At 38.4% G+C, this 22101-nt stretch overlaps 1 protein-coding gene across 26 annotated transcripts in view; it reads left to right on the top strand.

Annotated features, from left to right (window-relative positions):
- Nucleotides 1–22101, top strand: part of mbl (splicing regulator muscleblind) — a 262579-nt gene that overhangs the window by 206709 nt on the left and 33769 nt on the right. For 6 of the 26 annotated variants that reach the window (XR_012457220.1, XR_012457219.1, XM_074123940.1 and 3 more), the window contains 4 exons: nucleotides 3305–3478; nucleotides 5151–5342; nucleotides 9594–9791; nucleotides 17585–17662. Coding sequence is in view for 20 of the 26 variants with exons in the window: in XM_074123940.1 (XP_073980041.1) it covers nucleotides 3305–3478; nucleotides 5151–5342; nucleotides 9594–9791; nucleotides 17585–17662 (642 nt within the window). In the remaining 6 variants the exon portion in view is untranslated. Of the gene's footprint in view, nucleotides 1–3304; nucleotides 3479–5150; nucleotides 5343–9593; nucleotides 9792–12009; nucleotides 12028–17584; nucleotides 17663–22101 lie in introns of all 26 variants that reach the window. The other 20 variants (XR_012457224.1, XM_074123949.1, XM_074123947.1 and 17 more) reach the window with 9 other exon arrangements.

Genomic DNA, 22101 nt, shown 5'->3' with positions numbered 1-22101 from the left:
GGCGTTAATAACATTTAACTAAAGTTAATGTCGTTGATTGATATCCGTCGCTCACTTAGTTCCTGTTCGTATGTGTGTGCGCATGTTGGGTGAAGCATTGTCATTGAGTGTTAGCGCTCCCCTTTATGAATGGGACACCATTTCACGATGAGGTTCCCCGTTTTTGAGACCCTTTCTCTATATGTGATTGTGATTGTGTGTGTGGGGGGGGGGGCGAGCATACAGCAACAGAGAGAAGTTGTCGGCGTTTCAGCGCGCGTTGGGTACACTTTATTGATTGGCTGAATTTTCGGTAAGGCAGGCCCTGCAGCGTCACCTTGGCAACCCTTTCTACCAGTGTGTCTCTGGCTCACCACCCTCCCCACCATACACATACTCACGCGCGCTCGTTCGCTCGCAAATAAATACTTTCTCCCGGCACGCTAGCCAAAATCCGCTTAAATTATTTAACAACTCTTCTCCACTCTTATCGTCTTGCTCTCAAGGCTAAAATTTTCCTCCCTTCCCCACCTGATCGCACCTACAAATATTCTCGAATTACTCCGCTTCTGAACATGTGCATTCAAATTCTTTATTTGAAAACAATAAAATATTAACACTGCAATATCTAGAGGAAGGAATCTACTGCCCAATATCAGTACACAGAAGATCCTTTTGTACAGTATCTTTCATTTTTCATTTGTGAGTGTATTTGGAAGATGCAGGCGGATTGTATGCATCATTTTTCAGCGGAAAGTTTGGTTTGCCATCAGCATAAGACAAAATTGTTAAGATTTTAAGATATTTGTTATAAACGGCAGAGTGTTTGAGTGAAAGTGAGATTATATTAAAGAATGTTAGTTCCATTTAAGCAGCAATAAAAGTGTTTAACAAACTAAATAGAGTTGTCTAAGTTACAGCTTAATGGCACAGTCAAAACGAATTATAAAAGACCTAAAAAATTAAGTTGGAAGTGATACCGGAAAGAAATCTTTGGGTTCAAAGATTCCACTTTTATCTGCGAGCTAGAGAATGTGACACAAAAGATGCCATTCTATTCTATTAGCAGGCTACCAAAAACTATAGTGGCTTGCTTACAGCCTACTTTGCAAGATTGGTTGTCAGGGATCAGCTTTTTGCGACTCCAATGTTGCGTCAGAAAAGGTAGATCATCTCTGCTCTGAAGTGCTCAGGCCATGCCGAAAACCAGTAATATAAGTTTGTCGTGTACTTCGTCTCGCCCTTCCGGCTTCTTAAGCGCACTAAAATTGAAATTTTATGTAGTAGATATAATTAATCAAATTTTACAAACGCTTGTGTGTTTGTGCGTATCTCAGATAAGTGTAACCGTGGGAGCCTTAACAGCTGTTTCCTAAATGAAAATTTGATCGATAGAGAACAGCTGAGAAGTAATGGGGCTGCGGCGACTCTGCTTGTTGCTTCTTTTGGAGAAATATCATCATCTATTTCTATAAGTGCAAAATCCATTCTTAAGTCTGAAACTGGTGCGGTATGGCTGCATTTATAGAAACAGCGACCCTCTCTTGTTCTGTAAAAGATTTAGTTGACGCACCGCACCTCGTTGCGTGGGCGTATGGTTATCAGCAATGTTATCTTCATCACATTCGTCACTGAGTCTTACCATCCGGACCCCCTTCAGGAACTGTGTTATGACTCAACCTTGATCACTGACTTTTATCATAAACCTCATCACCCGATACAACCTCGCCTTTTCGACAGAAACACACTATCTTTCAACAAATGTTGATCTAAAGTACTGAAGAGCAGATTGCATAACAAAGAATCCAGCGGACATCGTCTTCTTGTAGAGCAAGATACTTACTAAACCGATGATTCAATGTAAAAGTTCTGAAACATCTTTGCGGGCCACCACATCCAGATTCATGCTTGCTAATAACAGCCATGTTTTGCTTGAGGAGCTCCTAATATCTTTTAAAGAAATTAACACATTCAAATAATTCAAAAAGTTTTCATCTCTGTAGGTGAGTGAGTCCTAAGGAAAACAGATTAATACACATTCTATGAGCTAATTTAGCCGTTATAAGAGTAAGGGTGCTAAAGGGGTAACAGACTGTTGGACTGTACAGTCTAGAGGGCATTGGCGCACGAAGGAAGGAAAGTGCAGGTTATGAATTCTGAAGGTTGAAGAGATGCAAAAAGTTGTGATCCGTGTTAACTGTAAACACATGTGCGCAGTGTTGGCCGTGATGATGAGATACAAACGCTCGGACCGCCATATTCAAATTGAATGAATGAACGAGACTCATGTTGGTGTTAGAGCTACAGCTGTGAATGTAATGTACCTTGCCAATTTTCTACGAGGCGCACTCATTACTTAGAGAGGATTGGCGTTGTTGTTGCGAGTGGGGCAAACTGCACTGCGCCCTGGTGGCAAGTGTAGATATCCCCTCGACTACCACCCATTTGGATATAAACAATATTATCCTGCCGCTCTCTCCTTGAGCTCTACTTTGCAATGCTAAATCTGCCAGATTATGCTGTCACAAAATGTTAACTGCGAACACATATAACACGCAGGCCTCGAGCACATATTTCCTTTTCAAGGTAAACAAAAAATTGTTTAAATAACTTACAACATCGTTTTAAGACAATCATTTAAATTTTAGTTTACAATAAGTCTAAAATCGAGAGCTTAAAATTTTCATAAATATGAGGTTTTATAGTTTGTAAGTTGCTAGCCAGGCTTTACGAATGAGATGCTATTGTCATGGTAACCGTACACTACCTTCTCTAATACGGGGTTCTCTAATGCGGGGTTCACACCAACTACCAACAAATTCAAATTCAACAAACAATTTGTGGACACCGAATTTTACTTTCTTTTATATGATACTTCATATTTTCTTGTAACTCAGAATTCTAAAAAAAGTTTTGAGTTCTACAAAGTTGTTTATGTTAAAGTAGTTTTTTTCAGGAAAAATATAAAACTAAGTAAAAAGTAAGTAAAATATAAAGTTGTCAAGACAAACATGACGGTAGAAAGCGTCAATAAAATTGTTGGGCTGTTTTCGGAAAACTTCCAGTTCGCTTGAGGAATTTTCTAAAATCTGAATTTAACAACTAAAATAACAATTAACCAAAATAAGTAATATTTATCTTAAGCAACCTTCACTGATATGTGTGTATATTAAATTAATTTTATCATTATGTAGGTCTGCAGTGTTTTTTTTTTATAAATTAATTTGAAAAAATCTAAATCCAATTTTGATAAAGAAGCCTTCGTTAAACAGCTTTGAAAATAATGTTGACCATTAGTCTAAAGCTTTCGGTTTAATGTTTTCAGGGAAGATGCAATAGGGACAAACCTCCGTGCAAGTACTTCCACCCTCCGCAACACCTCAAGGACCAGCTGTTGATCAACGGTAGAAATCACCTGGCTCTTAAGAATGCTCTCATGCAGCAGATGGGTCTGACGCCTGGTCAACCCTTAGTACCCGGACAAGTGCCGACCGCAGTTGTAAGTATAATCTAAGTATATTTAGTAAATGTTCATAAGCATTTGAACGTCAGCAAAATATAGATTTGGCAGATGAGCTAAGTGAACCGATGTCAAATTGGATTCTCTACCGATTCTCCAATTAAAAAGGTATCCCTTTAACTGGGTCCCCTTCCAATTGAAAAAGAAGCATTGGGCGAAAATGTTTAGTCTTATAGTGCAATCCCCATCTGTAATTGCAATCAGGACAATAAAGCACTTGGATGCAGGTTAATGCTCCTATCAAGAAAATGATTGAAGTGCAACATCATGCAATAGTGGATTCTGTGAGTTCTTCCCGGGTCAGTGTTAAACGTAACAGTCAGGCTAGCGGGTCTAGTCCGGGATCGGTAGTTAGTAAGTATATGGAGGCAGTTGTTACCCCGTGTATAAATCCCCTTTTTAGAGAGATGATCGTTATGATTTCCTCAATAAGATTTAAGCCAATATAATGAAACTGTATTATGCATTTTCAAAAGTACCTAGTGTGCCATTAAGAGTCTCAAGACTAAGACCCGGGAGGTCCCATCTTTCCCATAAACAAAGATTTGATCATGAGAAGTTTGTTTTGGTGAAAAAGTATACAGTTCTGTTAAAATAAGAAGTAATTCATATCATATATTTATTAATTTATAAACCATGATTGCTACAATATCTAGCCTGTCATAAATACTGTCAATTCCTGTCAATTAAAAATATGAAGTAAAGCTCACTAGTTTGGAGAAAAAACATTTCGCAACCAACAGCGACCTCTCGTATACCAACTAACATCTCTCGCAACCAATTGTAACTTATCTTGTACCAACAACATCTCATGCAACCAATAGTAACATCTTTTGTAACTGTAACATCTCATGCAACAATTAATTTAAAAAAAAAAGGCTGTAAAACATTGTTAAGCAGATGTCTAGTTAGAAGTTGACGGCTGCACTGAAGACTTTTTTAAGTTGTTCAGACAGAACTGATAAGCTATTCTCATCTATCCTTCAGATGCCATCTGAATCTGCATTGCCTCGACTGGTAACCTTCATCCTACGAAAGTTATTTTTACCCCACCTAGGCATTTCTTAGATCTCTAGTCCTGGGAGGTTGGTCCAGATCACAGCTCTGAAGATGTAGTTTTCTTTCTAAACTTTTCTTGTAGGGATATACACTTGAGTCGCTGTATTTTGCAAACGAGTTTAGTCCCCATAAGCAAGAAGATTGGCGCCTTGCGACACCTAGAGCGTTGGCCATCCCATTTCCTTCCGACCTAGAAAAGGAGCTTACTCCTACCATTATCGAGCCAAGCTGTAGGAAAAAGTAAAAATATCTTGATTTTGATATTTCCTACTGGGAAATCTTCCTGTTGCGTGAATTTTTACCAAGGAGGAGCTGGAAAATCTTTCCATGAGTCTGGAGTATTTGATTCTTGGCCCTAACACTCAAGCGTTCCCTTAGGCGCATGTTTTTATTGTAATTCCCTCAAACAAACGTTCTAACCAAGCATCTGTAGATCATTTCATACCTTAGGAATTCTGAGAGATAGGAGCTATCATATTAGGATAATTACCGCCTCACAAGAGTAAAGAGAGTAATGCTAGACTGAATGGTGGCAAAAGTATTTATGACAGAAGGGCTTGAGAAGTTTCAGCGAGAAATCTAATGATGACAGTGCACGTTCCAGGCGGCGAGCTCGCCCTACCTGGCCGGCGTGCCGCAAGTGGGGTCAACCTTCTCACCCTACTTCTCGCCGGGACCCATCATGCCGCTGACGGTGGCGCCTGACCCGACGGCGCCGCTCAGTATGGTCCAGCAGACGGCCGTCGTCACCCAGCAAAAACTGCCCCGCACAGATCGACTCGAGGTAAGGCCTTCATTTCTCTAACTGTCGCCTCAGTTGTCTGGCTTAGTTCCATATCGTATCACTACACCAACACATATTTATCACACCTACCAAACATTACCAATTAACTAATTTCACACTTAAGAGATTATATTGTAGATGAATGAAATCAAACCACTGTTTGTTAACATAAAGCAAGCACTTTGTTAATTAAGGCTTCTTCCTGCCCCTGCTATTTGCGCATTAGGATTGAATCAATTTTTGTTCAATTTGTTTTGAAAAAACCAAAACTTTGACGCTTCCAGCAATTTCCTCGTTTTGTCACCTATTTTTCCTTTTCTTTTTATTTTGTTTTGTATATATTTTCTGGTAATAAGCTTTATTGCACACTCTTCTATTCATTTCCAACAATATGCGCCCCCCTAATATCATTTATGCCGAAGCAAGCAGCACTAAATGATGCACTGCTAATGTTTGCTTCACTTTTCAGCAGTTCTTTCAGTTGCATTACTATTTCCGATAATTCTATGAATTTAAGTTTTATTTTTAAATCTTTGAAAATAAAACTCTGAATCTCCTTCAAATTTCTCTCAGTAAATTTCTTGTTGTAGAAGAAGGACTATTATTGCGTATGGGAAGATCGCATGGCTAAAAGGTATTCAGTGAGTCTCCGTTAAAACACAGCTGTGAATGTTAGACGTGTTTTAGCCATATACCTCTGGATGGCCTTGGAAATCACACGTTGCAGAGATTGAAACGATTCACAAAATGTTGAAAGCAAGACAACTCCTCCCTAAAGCCATAGGACTTGGTGGTCTGCGCGCGACTGTGGTATTCCTGGATATTACTGTTCGAGCTTCATAAATTGGCAAGTTGTTTGCCAAGTGACTGGATCAGTTACATAACATATGACTCATATGAATAACATATGAAGTAAGTCATTTCTGTTGATAGCAGATTTGTAGATAGTTGATGGTCATGAAAACTTCGCTAGAAGAATTAGTTTTGCAAATTGATGATCGCAAACGGAAGTGGACTGGGAGCTTCAAAGACTTGGTTTTCGGTGAGATAGAAGTCCTAAGGGGGGAGGAAGAAGTCTAATATTATCTTGATTATTCACCATCGGAGGTAGCTGTTATTCTAGAAGAAGTTCAAGCTATCGAATGGGCGCTTAGAGTGTCCGGTACGCCCTTCATCCCAATAAATCCTTACTGTTTCTTTTTACCTCCATCAAAAAGAATTCCCTAAATGGTTTTGAAATTTTTGCATTCCTTGTTGAAAATACTGTTTTTAGATATTGGTTTTGGTTTTTTATTTCTATAGAACAAAATAAACTTTCTGGTGTTCTCAGTTTTGCATGCATGGATGGAGCCCACATCCCTGTTTCGAAATTTATTATAACCTTTAAAATATCTTTTGTTTTGGTAATACGAGGTTCATTGCACAAATGACAAGAGAAAGCCCTGATCGATAAGTAACATCGATTTAAAAGTAATGATATTTTCAGAATTATGTTGGTATCTCTGGGCTTAGAATTAAATTGCAATTTGACTATAGCAACACTGGACTTAACTATTGCTTCACAGGTATGCTGTACTCAAAATTGATTATTATGCTTTCTACGAGGTTGGAAGAATACTTCCAAACGATCAAGATTCTGGGCAGAAATGAAGTGAGTCTCCAGAACTGTAGTAGATGGGTACAAGAACTGTACAAAACTTAGAGCTGCCGAAATTTCCATCCATACCTAACCATAATGTTTTTGTCTGTGGACCCTGCTGCACTCACTGCAACTGCAGTGCTCTCTCCTAGACACCAAACATGATGACAATTCCAAAATAGAGGCTAACCAAATCATTGATCAATAAAAACTCCGCTCTCTTATAATATTCTTCCAGATTCTCTAGCCCAAATCCTTGAACTCGCAACGTTAGATTTCCTTAGGGATATCATGATGTGGAGTCATTTCTTAAATTATTAAAGCAAAGAAGAAATTGAACAAACAAAATTGACTCCAAGACAGAAGGCTGGTTATAGTTGATATAAAACTTTTGGGACAATAATAGTGCAAACTATTCTAGTTCAGTACTAATAGATGACGAGGGTCTCGTGAAGGTCCCTAAAATCTTGGCAAATACGTCACTTTGAATTAATCTCTGAGCAGTTTAGGTCACTTTGCTTGTGGAATGAGCCTCGTAAGTCTAGGAAATAACCCAAGATTTCCTGTAAATATCATAAATTGTAACTTGTTTGATTTCAGTTTTAGTGTTGACCTTGTGTGTGGCCGCACCCCAGCATGGGCTCACTCACCTGTATCTCTATTTCTGGCTCTCCTACTCCTTTATTCCTATCTCTTGCGCTCCTACTTCTGTATTCCTATCTCTTGCCCTCCTACTTCTGTATTCCTATCTCTTGCGCTCCTACTTCTGTATTCCTATCTCTTACACATATGCACCAGTATTTCTCTCTACTTCTCTTCTAAACCGGTTTTTCTATTTCATGCTCTTCTCTTCTAGTACTGTTATCACTTGTTCTCCTACTCCTGTATTCCTATCTCTAGCCCTCCTGAACCTGGATCTCTATTTCTTTCTCTTATCCTCCTGTGTTCTTATCTCTCGCTCTTCTAAACCTAGCTCTCTATTTCTTTCTTTTCTACACTTATAGTTCTATTTCTTGTTCTTCTCCTCTTGTATTCTTATCTCTTGCTCTCATTCTCCTTTTTTCTCTTTCATGCTGTCTTATTCCTGTTCCCTCCGTTTAGCCGCAGATTTACTAAAAGAAACAGAAATTTTGAAATTGATCAATGTTCACTATTTTCTTAATGCACTCACTAATTAACCATTTTCTTCTTGTGTTTGTAGTAGGTTGCCTGGCTTACCCCCTCTTCTAGCTCTTCTCTCCTGTATGTTCTCCTCACTTACACACATACACACACACACACACACACCTCCAGAACTCTACTTCCCTGAAAAGCCAGTTTTTGATAGCGTCGCCCACGTTATTTTTAAATTAATATTCTCACTTCACGATATTTTTATTAAGGTAGTGTTGTTGGGAAATAGTTTCTTCACTTTCTTACTTCACTTCTTGCTTCTTAAACTTACGCGAGAATTAGGCGGTCCTATTGATCTCTTTAGTAAACAATAATTTTAATTGGCACAGAAAGCGTGGCTATTATACATACAATGATATGCCTCCAAGTGGTTTCTAGTCCTGTTCTTGTCTAAAGCCAAGAGACCTTTATCTCAGTTGCCTTTATAAAAATTGCAATGAGAAATGTTTCTGCGAGACTGAAGGTAATATATTCGCCAGTGTATTCCCTTTGTTGATGAAATCGTCTTTATTGGAATAATAGCAGAAATACAGTCAAGGAAACCTTTTAAGACATGGTGAAAACTATAGCAGTCAAGAAGAGCCTGTAATGATCACCATTAACTGGGTTAAGTTTGCAGTTCAAAACTCAGCTGAGGAAATTAGAGCCACTCGGAACAGCTCAGCTCAGCTTATCTGGGGCTTCGCGTGATCTCTTTCTTTGCCTGAAGTCAGTGATATAACATCATCTGATCTCAATTCTATATTTTCTAAGCACGATGCAGAAGGGTTCTGAGTCCATGAGAGGTTTGTTCACTAACCAATTACTCATTGCCCAAATGCCTTAGCACTCAAGTTAAAGTGGGTTAGTGAAAAGAGATGGTGATGCCATAACATCAGAGTTCCAACTAATTCAGTCTTGTCTTGCGCCTTAGAAGATGTGGCTGCTTGTTCAGAGCTGCGCAATGCACGTAGCTAGCGTACCGGGGGGGCTAAACGCGACTCCGTATTTATTACACCTAAAAGTGTTCATCTTCACATATTTAAACAGAAATTATATTTGTAACTATGAAATATATTTTCAAATAATATTTTTTGCGAAAATATTGGAAAGAAAATGGTGGAAGCTTTAAGTGAGGGACACAATCTGAACTTCCGTCGGGACACAAACTGAACTTCCGTCGTCAAAAAAAGCTTCCTATAACTTGCCAAGGCTGTGCATCAGCTAGTGCGGTCAGCGGTAGTTCCTGTGTTGTGCCCTACATAGAAGGAAACTTCTCAAGCACAGAGATACTTACTATATCCCAGACTAACGTTGTGAACCACAGATCCGCACAAAAGTGATTCACATTCACTAGGGCGCGTTAGCGTGGGCGATGTCTCTTCACTATTTTTGTGATCATCAGTGTGTGTGTGTGTGTCTGTCTGTACGTGCGCGTGTGGGTACGTGTGTGCTGGTAGGTGTGCAGAGAATGGCAGCGCGGATCTTGCACTAGGCTGGAGTGCAGGTACGCCCACCCGACGGATGCGGTCATCCCTGCTCCGGATAACACGGTCACCGTCTGTATGGACGCCATCAACGGCAGGTGTACCCGCTCTCCTTGCCGCTATTTCCACCCTCCTCTCCACCTACAAGCCATTATCAAGGCTACTCATTCGGTACGCACTGCCTCATCAATCCATCTATTGAAATGCCTCTTTTTTCAACTACTTTTAATTTACTTTTTTGTATTTGGTTTTCTTAGAGCTTTTTTATTTGGTTTTCTCTGATTAGTATATTTCTTACACACTGATGCGATAAAACAGCTTGTGATATTCTTCTTAGCTCCCTCAGTGTCGCACCAACTCTTCAATCTGGAGATTTATCCATTTTCATAAAGTCGTTAATAAGACTCGAACGAGTCTCTTGTTTGAAGACAGCCTAGAGGCACAGTTAACAGCGGCGAAGAGGAGGTGCGACCTTGAGGACCCCTGCTAGCAAGCCCCCTAACTATTAGCTTCCCAGTTACTCTATCGCCATGTCATTCCAAAAACTGTTTGGCAAACACTCTTCCGAAGGTCCCTGCTAAAATTGTCAACATAATTATTTGAATAAACTAAAACGATTAATTTACTTCAAATTGGCAACGTTCATTTTGTACAGAATTCTTTTTAGGAGTCATTCTTACATAATACCACAGGTGGGTCGAAAAATCCATCTATTGCAAATTTGTGTTTCAACCTCACAACAAATATTCAAGTGTGCCTTCTAATAAAATAATACGGTCAAATATTAGGTATTAGCAATTTACAGAATTAATCTGTTTTGCGGGGTAAAAATTGATTGTGTTTGACTGTATATCTCCAAATAATTATTACTTCGTATATTTCAACTAGAGATCAGCTCATTGCCGGTATTGCTAAAGAAAACATTTAAAATAGAAATAGTATTGAAAATATCTAGGTACTACAGAGAGCAAGGTAAATTAATTACCGGCTAATTTTCTAATAGCAGACCACAATGCGCGCATGTTATTATTAGAAATGTTCTTACTTCGAACAATTTGAGTTGTGTAGGAGAAAATGGTAGTACCGTAACTGCGAATTTCCTAAATGTTTTCTTTTATTTTTTCCCAAGTTCTTAAAAAACCAATGAATTCTTTAAACGGTTTTATTTAATGATCACAAATGAATTCATTAATGGTCATTAGTAGTCCGGCCACTTTAAACTTTATTTTCAAAGCTTATTTTTGTTAGAGATTATTGTTGAAGTTATTTGAACTCCGTCTGCCCTGGGAATTTTACGACTTTACTTCCGTAAAATGGTTAAATTATCCTTATCCAGTCACCGCAAACTTGGAATGGTAGCGACTTATTTTTCAATCTCTTGTCGCTTACATGTGAATGATAAGACCTCCCAGGACAGGAGTAGGAGCTTACTCAGCCCCCTCTCATCTAGGGTGCCCATAAAGGATTTTCTCACTAAAATAAATGTCTTATATAAAGGCCATGAGTAGAGAAAAACAATGCTCATTTCTCTATTAGACTGTGGAGTATCGATCAGGCTGACTAGAGCCGGATAGGTAATATAATTTATCTAATTTTCTCATTTAACATATCGAATAATATGCAAGGCCTAGACCAGGAATCGAACCCACAATATGTACCACTGTACATCTTAGCATTGCCTCTAAAAGTTGGCGAAGATATTTTTGAATTTAAATGATTTGAACACTCTATGAAAATTATATTTTAGATAAATTTAATGGAAAGTTTGTCATGTTAAATAAAGAAAGGAAGCTGTAATTAGTTTTTATTATTATTGCCATGAGGGCTAACACTGGAGATATGTAAGTCGGTAATTTCAAACTTTTTTTGTTATATTACTAGTTAAAATTAGAATTACACTGAGTAAAGGAATTAAGTGAAGTCCCCATGAGTTTAGAATTGATTGGTCAGCACTAAAGATGTGAGGAGTTCGTAAGAAGTTCGTGATGGCTCATCTCATCCGTTAAACAAAACTACAAACTTTATCAATTTCTTAAATATTCCTAGAGAATTTCCAAGTAGTTTAACTTTTCGTTTTGGAATGACATGCTTTGGAATACCCATTTTTCTTTGGTTTAATCTTTATTTTATGTTTTTAAACTAGTGGATTAGATATTGGCAATCGAATGATCTCTGTCCAGATAAAATGTCCGTCCTGAAGAAGTGGTTGTCTCTACTCCTCCAATAATCCTGCTTCCTCCTTCAAAGAACCTTTGTCAAGTCTGGCTACCGCTACAAGTGTCTCTGTGCGCTTCTTGCAATTACCTCTCATACGTGTGAACAAAAAACCAGCTGTATTTTCCAGCTGTATTTTCCAGCTGTGTAAATTGAAAGTTAATTTCTTTTCTAGGTTGTGCCACGAAACAAGGTAAGTGAACATCATATTGTTTCTTTCCTCCACCAAATACTTTTTATTTGACTTTCATGATTTGAAATTGTAAGAGCGCTAGAGACCAAAGTGCGGCGGCATGTTTGTCAATTCCGCTATCAACTTTCCTCTAATTACATAACAGTTTGATACAATCACTAAGCCGCAACCCTCATTGCCGCACCTGGTACCGTCACTTCACAGCTTCCCTACACTGAGATATAATACTCCGAGTATCACACTTCATCATTTTAAGTATTTCTTCATTTTACAACTACAATCATTTTTTTTTTTTTGTACCCAATAACTTCACTTCAGTGTATCACCACTAATAATTCATCAGAGAATTAGTTTTGCTAATTTTTCCCCTTCCCCCTATGTGGAAAATTGATGGATACTATAGTACCAAAAGTTTCAGCGCTTAACTATTATTTGGCGATTCTGGCTGAATTACTAGAGAAATGACTTAGCTCGTTTAATGATTTCTATTCGATAGGAATGGTGCTCTTGCAAAGTAAAGTGCTTTTTATTTCCGATTTTCATTGCGGGCAATGAATAGTTTCGCCAAGTCCAAGATTTGCTTTGCTCTAGGGTTCGAACTCGTCTACTAGTTTCTTTTGACCTTCTAGATATTGCCTCATTCTCTGAAAGAAGATAAGGAATCACTTTCTCGCAAAGGTAGTAAGCGGACTGCTGGCCAAATAATGCAGGAGCTTATTGAGGGATCATGCTTCTTCTAAATGCAGGAGCTTAATGAGGGATCATGCTTCTTCTAAGTGCAGGAGCTTGTTGAGGGATCATGCTACTTCTGTTAAACTGGGATAAAAGGAAAGCTGCAGAGGTCAAATAATAGTAACTTTTCCAAACCGAAGAATTACCACGAAATGGCTCGTTTCCGACGTATTCTTGAACAGACCTAACTGCTGCTTTTTCCTTCCTTTTTTCCTGCATTTTTTATCCTTCACATCTTTAGCTTTCCGCATACTCATTGTTATGAAGGAAATAATGTATTGCTCATTGGCACTTCTTGTTTTTATTTGCGATCAACCCTTATACAACTGTCCTACCTGACAGTTTTAATTTTTTGTACATATTTATAATAAAGATGATCTATTTATCTATCTATATATCTACTTGAACAGGCACCTTCAACGACTTGGAATAGCTGGTACGCTCTCTACCGGAAAGATGAGCTGTATACAACTGAACAAATATATGTAATTAGAAGACCTTTAACAAACCTTTTGTAAGAGGCAATCTCCACTAGAGGAGAGCTAATTCATCACTGGGGTGCCAGGAACAAAATGTGTCCTCTGCTGTTGGTCAGAGTTAGATAAAAAGATGAAATGGGAGCGGCCCGTACTGGCTGTGCGTCTTAATGCGGGGCAGTTGGAGTGGTGCGGTCTCCTCAGTTCTTCTTCACTATCACAAATTGATTGTGTGTTAAGAAACATCATCGCCAAGGCAATAGAGGTGCTTAAGTGTTCGTCACCTTGTGCGAAATCGGAAGCAGGCCATCCACTACCCTGGGAATGAATAATGCTTTTTCGTGAGAGTGCGCTAGTTTGTATACGAATTTTTTAGTTTTCTTCTCCATCTCGGGTTATCTTGGGTCCTGGGCTATTCCGAACCTTTACCGCGGTAAACTACCTGCCCACGGCTTCCCACTACCTCAGCATCGTTATAACCGTTTCGGTTTAGGTGTGCAGCCTAGTATTTTAAGCAGTCTACATTCTCTTGCATTCATTATTAGCTCTTGTTATTTTTTTGATTTTGCTTGGTAGGTTTCCCCGACTCTGATTGCCTGGTTGTAATTCATTAGAACGTCTACTACAGAATACTTTCGTTTAAATGACTAGTAGAACATTCCGCATCCAGTCTGCCTCATAATTTAGCCAGAATCAGCGTGAATCAATTTGAGTTCGTTACCTTCCTCGGTTCTTGCCCTGTGGTTATGAAAGTGGTTACAATATAGAACAATGGAAGCGGTTTTTGGCTTAGTTCGGGATTTATGGCTTTTAATTCTAAGTGGGCGATTGTAGTGATTTTATAAGGAAGTAGCAACTATAAATTAGAAATGATCGCTCTTAGGTATCCTGAGATTATGTCCTGATCTGCATTTCTTTAAGATACAGAGATTATTTAATGGAACATAGATGCAGGTGTAAAGAGTGGCTGAAGTTATCCAAGATCTTAAGGGAACTGAAGCAGTTGTTTGTTATCATCAAAGTGAATGGTGATAATAAAAATTAATCCACTGCTAAAATATTTGAATGTGTTTGAATGGTTAGACTACTGATAGAGAAGAGACTGCTTTCTTCTCTTATTGGTGATTAGATAATTATTGCTTCTCTCTATTCTTAAAGATTAAATCTGCCTTCCACAACCGTAAGCATCTTCGCAAAGTGGTAAGAATTGGCTAGTTCCATATCATTATATCCTCTGATTAGTAACAAATATATGTGCTTCTCCCAGATTCCAAAAAGGATCTCTATAGCGTTGAGACACCCCCACCCCTCGAGAAAGCATATACAGCTAATCATTAGGTCTCTATTCAAGCTGAACTTCTACGTTTCCCCTAACAACTTCGTTATTTTCAACCACCACTTCACACCTGCTTTACATGTAAATCATGTTTCGTTTGTCTCTAGGTTTAATATCTTTCTTATTATAATGCTCGTTCACCCGTTCATTTTGTAATAGAACATAGTTTAGTATTTTAGTTTAATGTAAGTCATTTTTGCCTAATTATCACTACCTTACTCAGTTACTTTTAATCACAACTCTCCCAGACTCCATTTAATTCAATTTAGAAACAATTATTGTCTATGATTCGACAATACGAAGATTTTTTTGGCCGTCAATTAACTGTGCTAACAGGGTCAACTTCTCGAATGGAAGAGAATGTTCGTTCGGTGACATTCGAAGTGTTGTGTGGGTATAGAAGACCTGTATTTCTGTTACGTATCCTTATGCTTATCAGAAGTGGAAGGACGCAAAACAGAAACTACCTTTGAGAAGGCCATGATCCAATTTCTAGGCGCTGTGGAGGTTTTGTCAAAGGGTTAAGTGACCGAACTTGACACAAAGACTTGATGAAAGTGATTAAATGTGAAAAGGTTTGGTCGAATTGGGAAGGGTAAGTTGTTTGGATATTTTCAGACGGTATGGATACATCTCCATAATATTTGAAAAAGCAAATACTAGTTACGTGACAGAAGTGAAGCCCTTTGCGAGCAATGTAACAAAGAATGCCAAAGAGTGGAGGGTACCGGCCAGTGGTATCTGCCATGTTGGTGCCTTCAAGGCAGACACCACTGCTAACTTATTACAAACTCACCTCTTTTTTAGTTTTTTTGGAGGCAACAATCACAAACGACACGACAGTTAGGATAATGTAGGCAAGATTACACTAATAAACACTATTGGTTATGCCAACTAGCCAGCCCATTACCTCTGCTCGAAAGTTAGCAATCTAAGGAAGAAGTACGGTTACATTCCTACGGGAGCTTGTTAGCAGTGAAGAATTATACTTAATAATATGTTATAACAAATATTATTTTACCAATATGTCTAGTTATTACATATTTTTATATATATATACATTTAAATTTATGTAAATTTGATACAGTTTGACGCTTATTTATTTAAAATTGTTGAGAGTTGGGTGAATGCGGCCGGTCTGCTTGCATGCAAGACTTGGTCTTCTAGTTTAAGGATCTAGTTGGAGGAGGCCCAAGTATGCAGACTCAGAACTTCAAAATGACCGAGGCCATTCCCTCAACTTAGACAGACTACTAAAGAATCTAAACGCGGCATCCCAACCCTCTGTAGTTTTCTTAATTTTGTTCATTTTTTCTCAAATAAATTTATGAAAATAATTAGTTTGCTCTTATACTAACTACTTAGTGTTACAAATTACTTTAGCTTAATTTAATTCATTTTGTGAATCAGTTTGGCTACTAGTTATCTGAAATTGTAAACTGATTTGGCTTTAAAGAAATAGATTCATTCTGGAGTAAAGCCTCGCAAGACATGTTCTGTTAAGTTTTCAGTTCGTACATTTTGAGCGCTTTGTGAGCACTCTGCCTCCCCGGGAATGCCTGCCAACTTTGTAGAATATAATAAGAATTGACTCTTCTTCTACACGGGTAGGAAGGTCGCTCCAGAAGCTTGTTCACAAAAGTGGGACAACCAGACATCTTCGATTTGGAAGACTCAGTACACAAGGCACAGTGTACAAGGCCTGCAAGTTCAGCATTTAAACCTTTTTATTGACCCATTTTTAATTATCCAATAGTAAGCTAGTTTTAATCACAAACACATAATTGCATTCCTTCTTGTTCTTCAGATTAGTAACCATGAAGTTAAGGTTAATCTGTTTTAGAAGTGATGCGATAGACTAGCATGGTAGGTCCCGGGTTCGTTCCGGCTTCACTTGCTCTTGCTCGGGTGGAGGGTAAAGTGAACTATAACTAGAAAGAACCATCCTCATCCAGCATCCAAGAGGTTCAGAGCCCCTTAGTTTATCCTTAGATTTACCTGAATTAAGTTTAACTTGAGCTTCTTCTTTTTTTCAAAGAGCGTCAAAATATGAGTCATTGGCTACGATTTCTTCAGATTACTAGGTTCTTAGACAGAATTCTCAGCTGAGCAGACAATACTTTTCATCACCGCGATATGAGTTTCCCTCGAACTAGGGATTTCTGCGTGAGAGCGCAAGGCTCTAATATCTTCCTTAAGAGTTTAGCGCAAGAGTTGTTATTATGGAGTGGTTAGTGGCTCACGATTTGGCCAAATGTCAAAATCGACAAGAATGAAGTACTACCTCTAAGACCAGATACATCTCCGCCACCAAATTACGAGTGTTAATATTGTTGTTGTGTTAATATTGTTGGATGCTGCTGTTATGGGATAGTGTATATAAATCAAACCTTACAGTTGGATCTCTAAAAATGGCCAAAAATTGATTCAGGTGTTGGCCTTGTTATGCCTCATTTTGTGCACTGGCTTGTCGTTTTGCGACGCAATGTTGTGTATCAGAGTTCTGGTTATGCCAACTTTATCACAAACAATATCCTTTGTTGTTCAGAATTGTAGCCATTGCAGAATCGGTCGTGCGAGAATTCACTTCAGACTCTTTGAAGGCCAATATTGTTAAATTGCACCGTAAACTATAATTCTGCGTATTTCCTTATTCTTCAGTAACTGTAGTGTACAAAGAATATTTGTTGAACTCTTAGTTTTGGGTACTTAAACTTGTGGCTTGTGTTTTTGTAATCATTTAATTTTATTTAGTTTTTTATTACCTCAGCATGCACACCATTAATATTCGAATATAAAACATTTGTTAATCTTTTTAGTCAAATGAGATAAAAATCTAAAGGTGAAATAGAAAGAGAGGGAAAGTTCAGATGGCGCCCAATTAGCTCAGAAACACACAGTTACAGTTTTTTGTTTGTGGAAACTATTGACTGTTATTTTGTTTGATTCTCTTTTGGTTTGGCTGCCCTGTTTGGCTTGCTGTACCTCTGCCTGTCGGCTGCTCTATCTGTAGGGCGGAAGCGGAACTGTGGGAGCCATCGCCTTCACGCACAGGAAGAGACCACACGACCCCGCTGACGACCTCATCCTGGTACCGACACGCTTTGCACTCGCCTCTCGGGGGGCGGCCAGCGGTTTCGTTTTTCATTGCTGCAGGCCTGATTGGCCATATAAAGTCGGATCCTTTTACATTAGTGCTGATTGCCTAAGGCCTGACGGGCTACGTCAAGCCAAATAACAGTTTGCCGCGCGCTATCCCCCGAGAGAGCTTCAGTAGTTTATAGAAAACCAGCCGGGTCCGTTTGTTTGGAGATCGCTCCTAATTATTCTCCTATAATTATCAGACTAGCTAATTATTGTCTTAATTTATTATAAAAACAAAAAAAAAAATAGTGTCTGCCGAGAATTATACAAGATTGAATGAAATCGACCAATAAAAGACGAACCTGCATGACAATGAGCTCATATCCCACCAAACGTTTACTCTACCTCAATTCCATTGTGAGGCTCTGGAGTGTTTATTTCTCAAGTAAAATCCGCATTTTCAAATTCAGCATTCAAATTCCTAAAAGATAAATCTATTTTCATGGTAAGAAACTGCAATAAGTGTTTATTAAGTCAACTCAGACGTAAGAAAAATCTACAAAAGTGATTTCTTTTTATATAAAATTCCTCTTTTTAAAGAGAAACCACTCTTTAACACTCACATGACTCGGAAGGCTACTAAATTTCCCAAAACCGCTTACAATGAACCAAATAGGCCAAAGGTTCTCTTTGATTTTTTTTGAACAGTTCTTAGGATATTTCACTTAAATATTTTAATCCAAAATCGAATTTAGCCACTCATTTTCAATTTTTTGAAATTTTCTTGTTAATTTAGCCGAAAATCTGTTTTTAGAGGGCGCAAATTTGAAGAGATCTTTAGAATTGTTCCAAAAAACATTCCGCTTTAAAAGAGGTGAAATTTCAGACTATTCTCCACCACATTTAAGACTTGGTCAGTGTTTTTCTAAACACCTAAGGGCATTTTTTACTTCAAAAGTGGAAATTTTCAGAACATCCAACATCCAGTTTCTGCATTTGACCCTTTCTTGTTAATTGCGGAAGTTTATGTGAGATTTAATAGCCTTAAGAGCTCTTAAACAAGTGAAAATGTTCAAGTTTTAATCTAAAATATTCGCTTTTTACTTTCCTCCAAGTACCGGGAGGCCAGATTTTATTGAAATAGATATTGAATTTTCATCAAAAAAATGGGTTTTACATTTTTAAAACTCATTTAATTTAATAAACATTAATTAATAAAAATGGAAATGGCTTTATTCCTGGTTATGATTGGATCGGGCCAAGAAACAATTTTCCCTAAGCGAAAACATTTTTCCCCAATCCACTTCTGGTGTCCGGTCAGAACTGGAGTAGAGCTGGGTAAAAAAAGGAATAATCCTTTATATTACAAAAATTTGAATGCTTATTTTGAAAATGTGGTTTAAAATGGAAATAGTTGCTCTAGAAAGGGCAATATTATGGCATAACTTAGGGATTTTTCGGCAATGAGATAAAAGAGCCCGGTGAGCGGCACTTTATTTGTCTGTCGCCTCCTGTCGGGTTGATGTAGTAGAATATCCGGGTATTTGTCCAGAGAGGGTAGGCAGCTCACTTCCTCTATCTCGAATATAGCGCTTTAGTCAGCTGATCATATAATCTAATCACCAGATATCAACTTCCTCTATCTCGTAGTCAGCTGATCATAAAATCTAAAGTTGCCCTACCAGTCAACAGTTTTGTTGAAATTTTAAGAAAACATTTAACATCCTTTAGGTTATGGTACATTGGTAAAAAGACCTAGCATTTTAGAGGGAAACTTAAAGTCACTGTTCCTTCTGACTCCCATGAAACTCAATTTTCATGACCGAGTTTCGAATAGGAGTAGAATAGTTTGGAATATAGCTACTTAAAATAAATTTTTAAACAAAAGTGAGAAAAAATTTAAACAAGTATTCAGTACACTGTGCGATTGGTTTTCCTCGGCCGGCCTCTTTGAACACTTTTATCTGGTGACTTGAATCAGGAATTAAAGCACCATTGCAGCACTAGTTCTTGCAAGAAGAGTGTGAGAGAGTCAAATAAGGAAGAGACTTGATTGCAGCCAATCACGAGCGCTGGGCAAGGGAAGAAGGAATTAGCCCTCCCCCATCATGGGACCAATCAAATGAGTGCTAGATGAAGTGATGAAGTGACCAACCACCTCTTTCACCCTGGACATTCTTCCTGAGAAAACCGTTAGATTGCCGACATCTGAATCAGACTAAGAAATCTCGGCACTATTTACTTAACTGCATATGAATTTCAAGTTAATTTTGATATTGTGGCCACAAATCAGGTCTTTCACTATAGACAAGCTCTACTAAAACTCTTTCCTCAAGTTTGGTTGGTATTAAGTACTAAGCAACTATTTTGACAAGCTGCAGGTTCACAGAAATATTGTTGGGCTGTTTTGGCAAGTTTCCTGCCGCAAAGATCTTTCTAGTCTGAGTACACTTTATAAGTTAAAAATAGGCAAAATGGCGAAACTACAGTACCTCTTCCCTTTGTTTGTCCGAAGGTGCTGTTGGCTTGTTTTTGTGTTCAAGTCTCTATGGCATCCAGAGATAGGTGGTTTCACTGCATTTATCAGAGCTCAGAGGGTTCTCGGCACCTAAAATGCTGATTAGAGCCTCTGACAGGTCTGATAATAAGATATTTAGAGTTGGTCATGACTACTGGTTAGATACCTTACTAGGAATTTGATGTAGGGTGCTTTACGGGATTAATAACAGAGAGCTGTTTGCTGGAGTTCTGGGTCTTTGGACAGGACAAGGTGAGGTGGTTCCTTTTTTATTTATTGATCACTTTGTCCAATTTTTTGTTTATCTTATTATTTTGTTTCCTAAGAATAGGAAATTTAGGTTCTAAAAACCAGTTGTATTTACCCTGAAGAAAGTATTTGGATAGCTTAGGATTGGCATCTACATTCTGACAGTAATGGTTGAGTAAGCATATGATTATGGTGCATGATGCATATTATGGTGTCCAAGCTTATGGTAAAGCAGGATAGGACCAGGACCCTTTTGTGGTTAAGCGACTGTTGATTTCAAGAACAGCTAGACAGGTCGAGCCTAGAACTGGAACGTCGAGAGAACAGGAAAGGACTGATTTTTTTCTGATGAAACATAAACAAACAGGTCGCCAATGCTGCAGAGTTCTATTGACGAATGCTCATGGGGCCTTCAAGATTGGAGGAGCTGGATATAGCCACTTGAACATTAAGTTACCTGCTCCTGCTTCTGTGCTTCTCCAAGCAAACGTAAAAACCGTTTCACAGTCTAAGATAAGCTCCTGTTTAATGCTGGAAGAACGTGTCCTTACAGAATCCTCATTATTCATTCTGGAAAAATTACGAGGAGGTATTTCATATAATAAAAACGCCAAAATATTTTATTTAGCAAGCCAAAAAATAGCAGAATTGCCATTTTTAGCTTCAAATCGTGCTGAAAATTCTTCCAATTGAAACTAAGTAATAGATCAAAATCTAGATACCGTACTGAATCTTGTGGAAGATGACGAAGATGATTAAAGGACCGAACCGGAAGATGGAATCCACAGCCCCGGAAACGATTAATGTGAGATATTCAGCTGCTGAATGGCTGAATGTAATCAAAAGTAGCAATTGCTTTCTGCAGTTTATGTAGGGTATTATCTATTCATTTCAAAAAGTAGCTTCTACTTATGGAAGCAAACTAATGACATCAAAGGCAGTAGCAGATGACCCTTGGAGCTCGTTGATTCATTAAGAGTCACCTCTCCACACCATTTCTAAGCCAAAAATGCCAGAGACGCTTGGCCTCAAGAATTGAAGCCCTCAAGATATTAGAAGATGAAAAGAAAAAACATAGTCCTACAGACTAGTTAGTGGATTCCTCCACTGCGGCCTTATTAATTAAAAATGAAGCTGCGGACCTTGTCGTGATTTGGAGGAGTTAAAATAAGTCAGTCCAATCCACCACCCTCATGAGCGTAGCAATCTGTTTGATGTGTGCTAAAAGCTGTCATGTCGTCCACTAACATATAGCCGGAGTTAGCGGAAGAGAAGAGATGGCACCGCTAGTGAGATCTGCAGGGAAAAGCCCTGCTTAACCGCTTAACCGCCCAAAAGAGACTTGGAAGTGTAAGCCGGGGAGCTGCTTTGGATGCGTTATGAGAATGCACTCTAGCCACAAACGGACGAATTATTCTAGCTTACTGCCCCAAATAACTAACAAAAAAGGAAGTAAACAAAAAATTATACTGCAGAAAGCCTTAAGGGATTCAAAATCATTTCCACATAGATTGTAATACCATGATTCAGTAGGATTGGCTGTAAAAAGTGGGTGGCGAATTAGTGCAGTGTTGGCTACTCTAACCACCCAATGTTATGATTGCAATATCTAATTACTGTAACTATTATTAGTACAGTGTCTCTAGCGCCCGATGACTTCACGGGTGACAACATTATGT

This window comes from Rhodnius prolixus, unplaced genomic scaffold, assembly GCF_049639745.1.
Source record: "Rhodnius prolixus isolate KJV_2025 unplaced genomic scaffold, Rpr scaffold_38, whole genome shotgun sequence".
Taxonomy (NCBI): domain Eukaryota; kingdom Metazoa; phylum Arthropoda; class Insecta; order Hemiptera; family Reduviidae; genus Rhodnius; species Rhodnius prolixus.
This window is presented reverse-complemented; position numbering and strand designations above follow the sequence as displayed.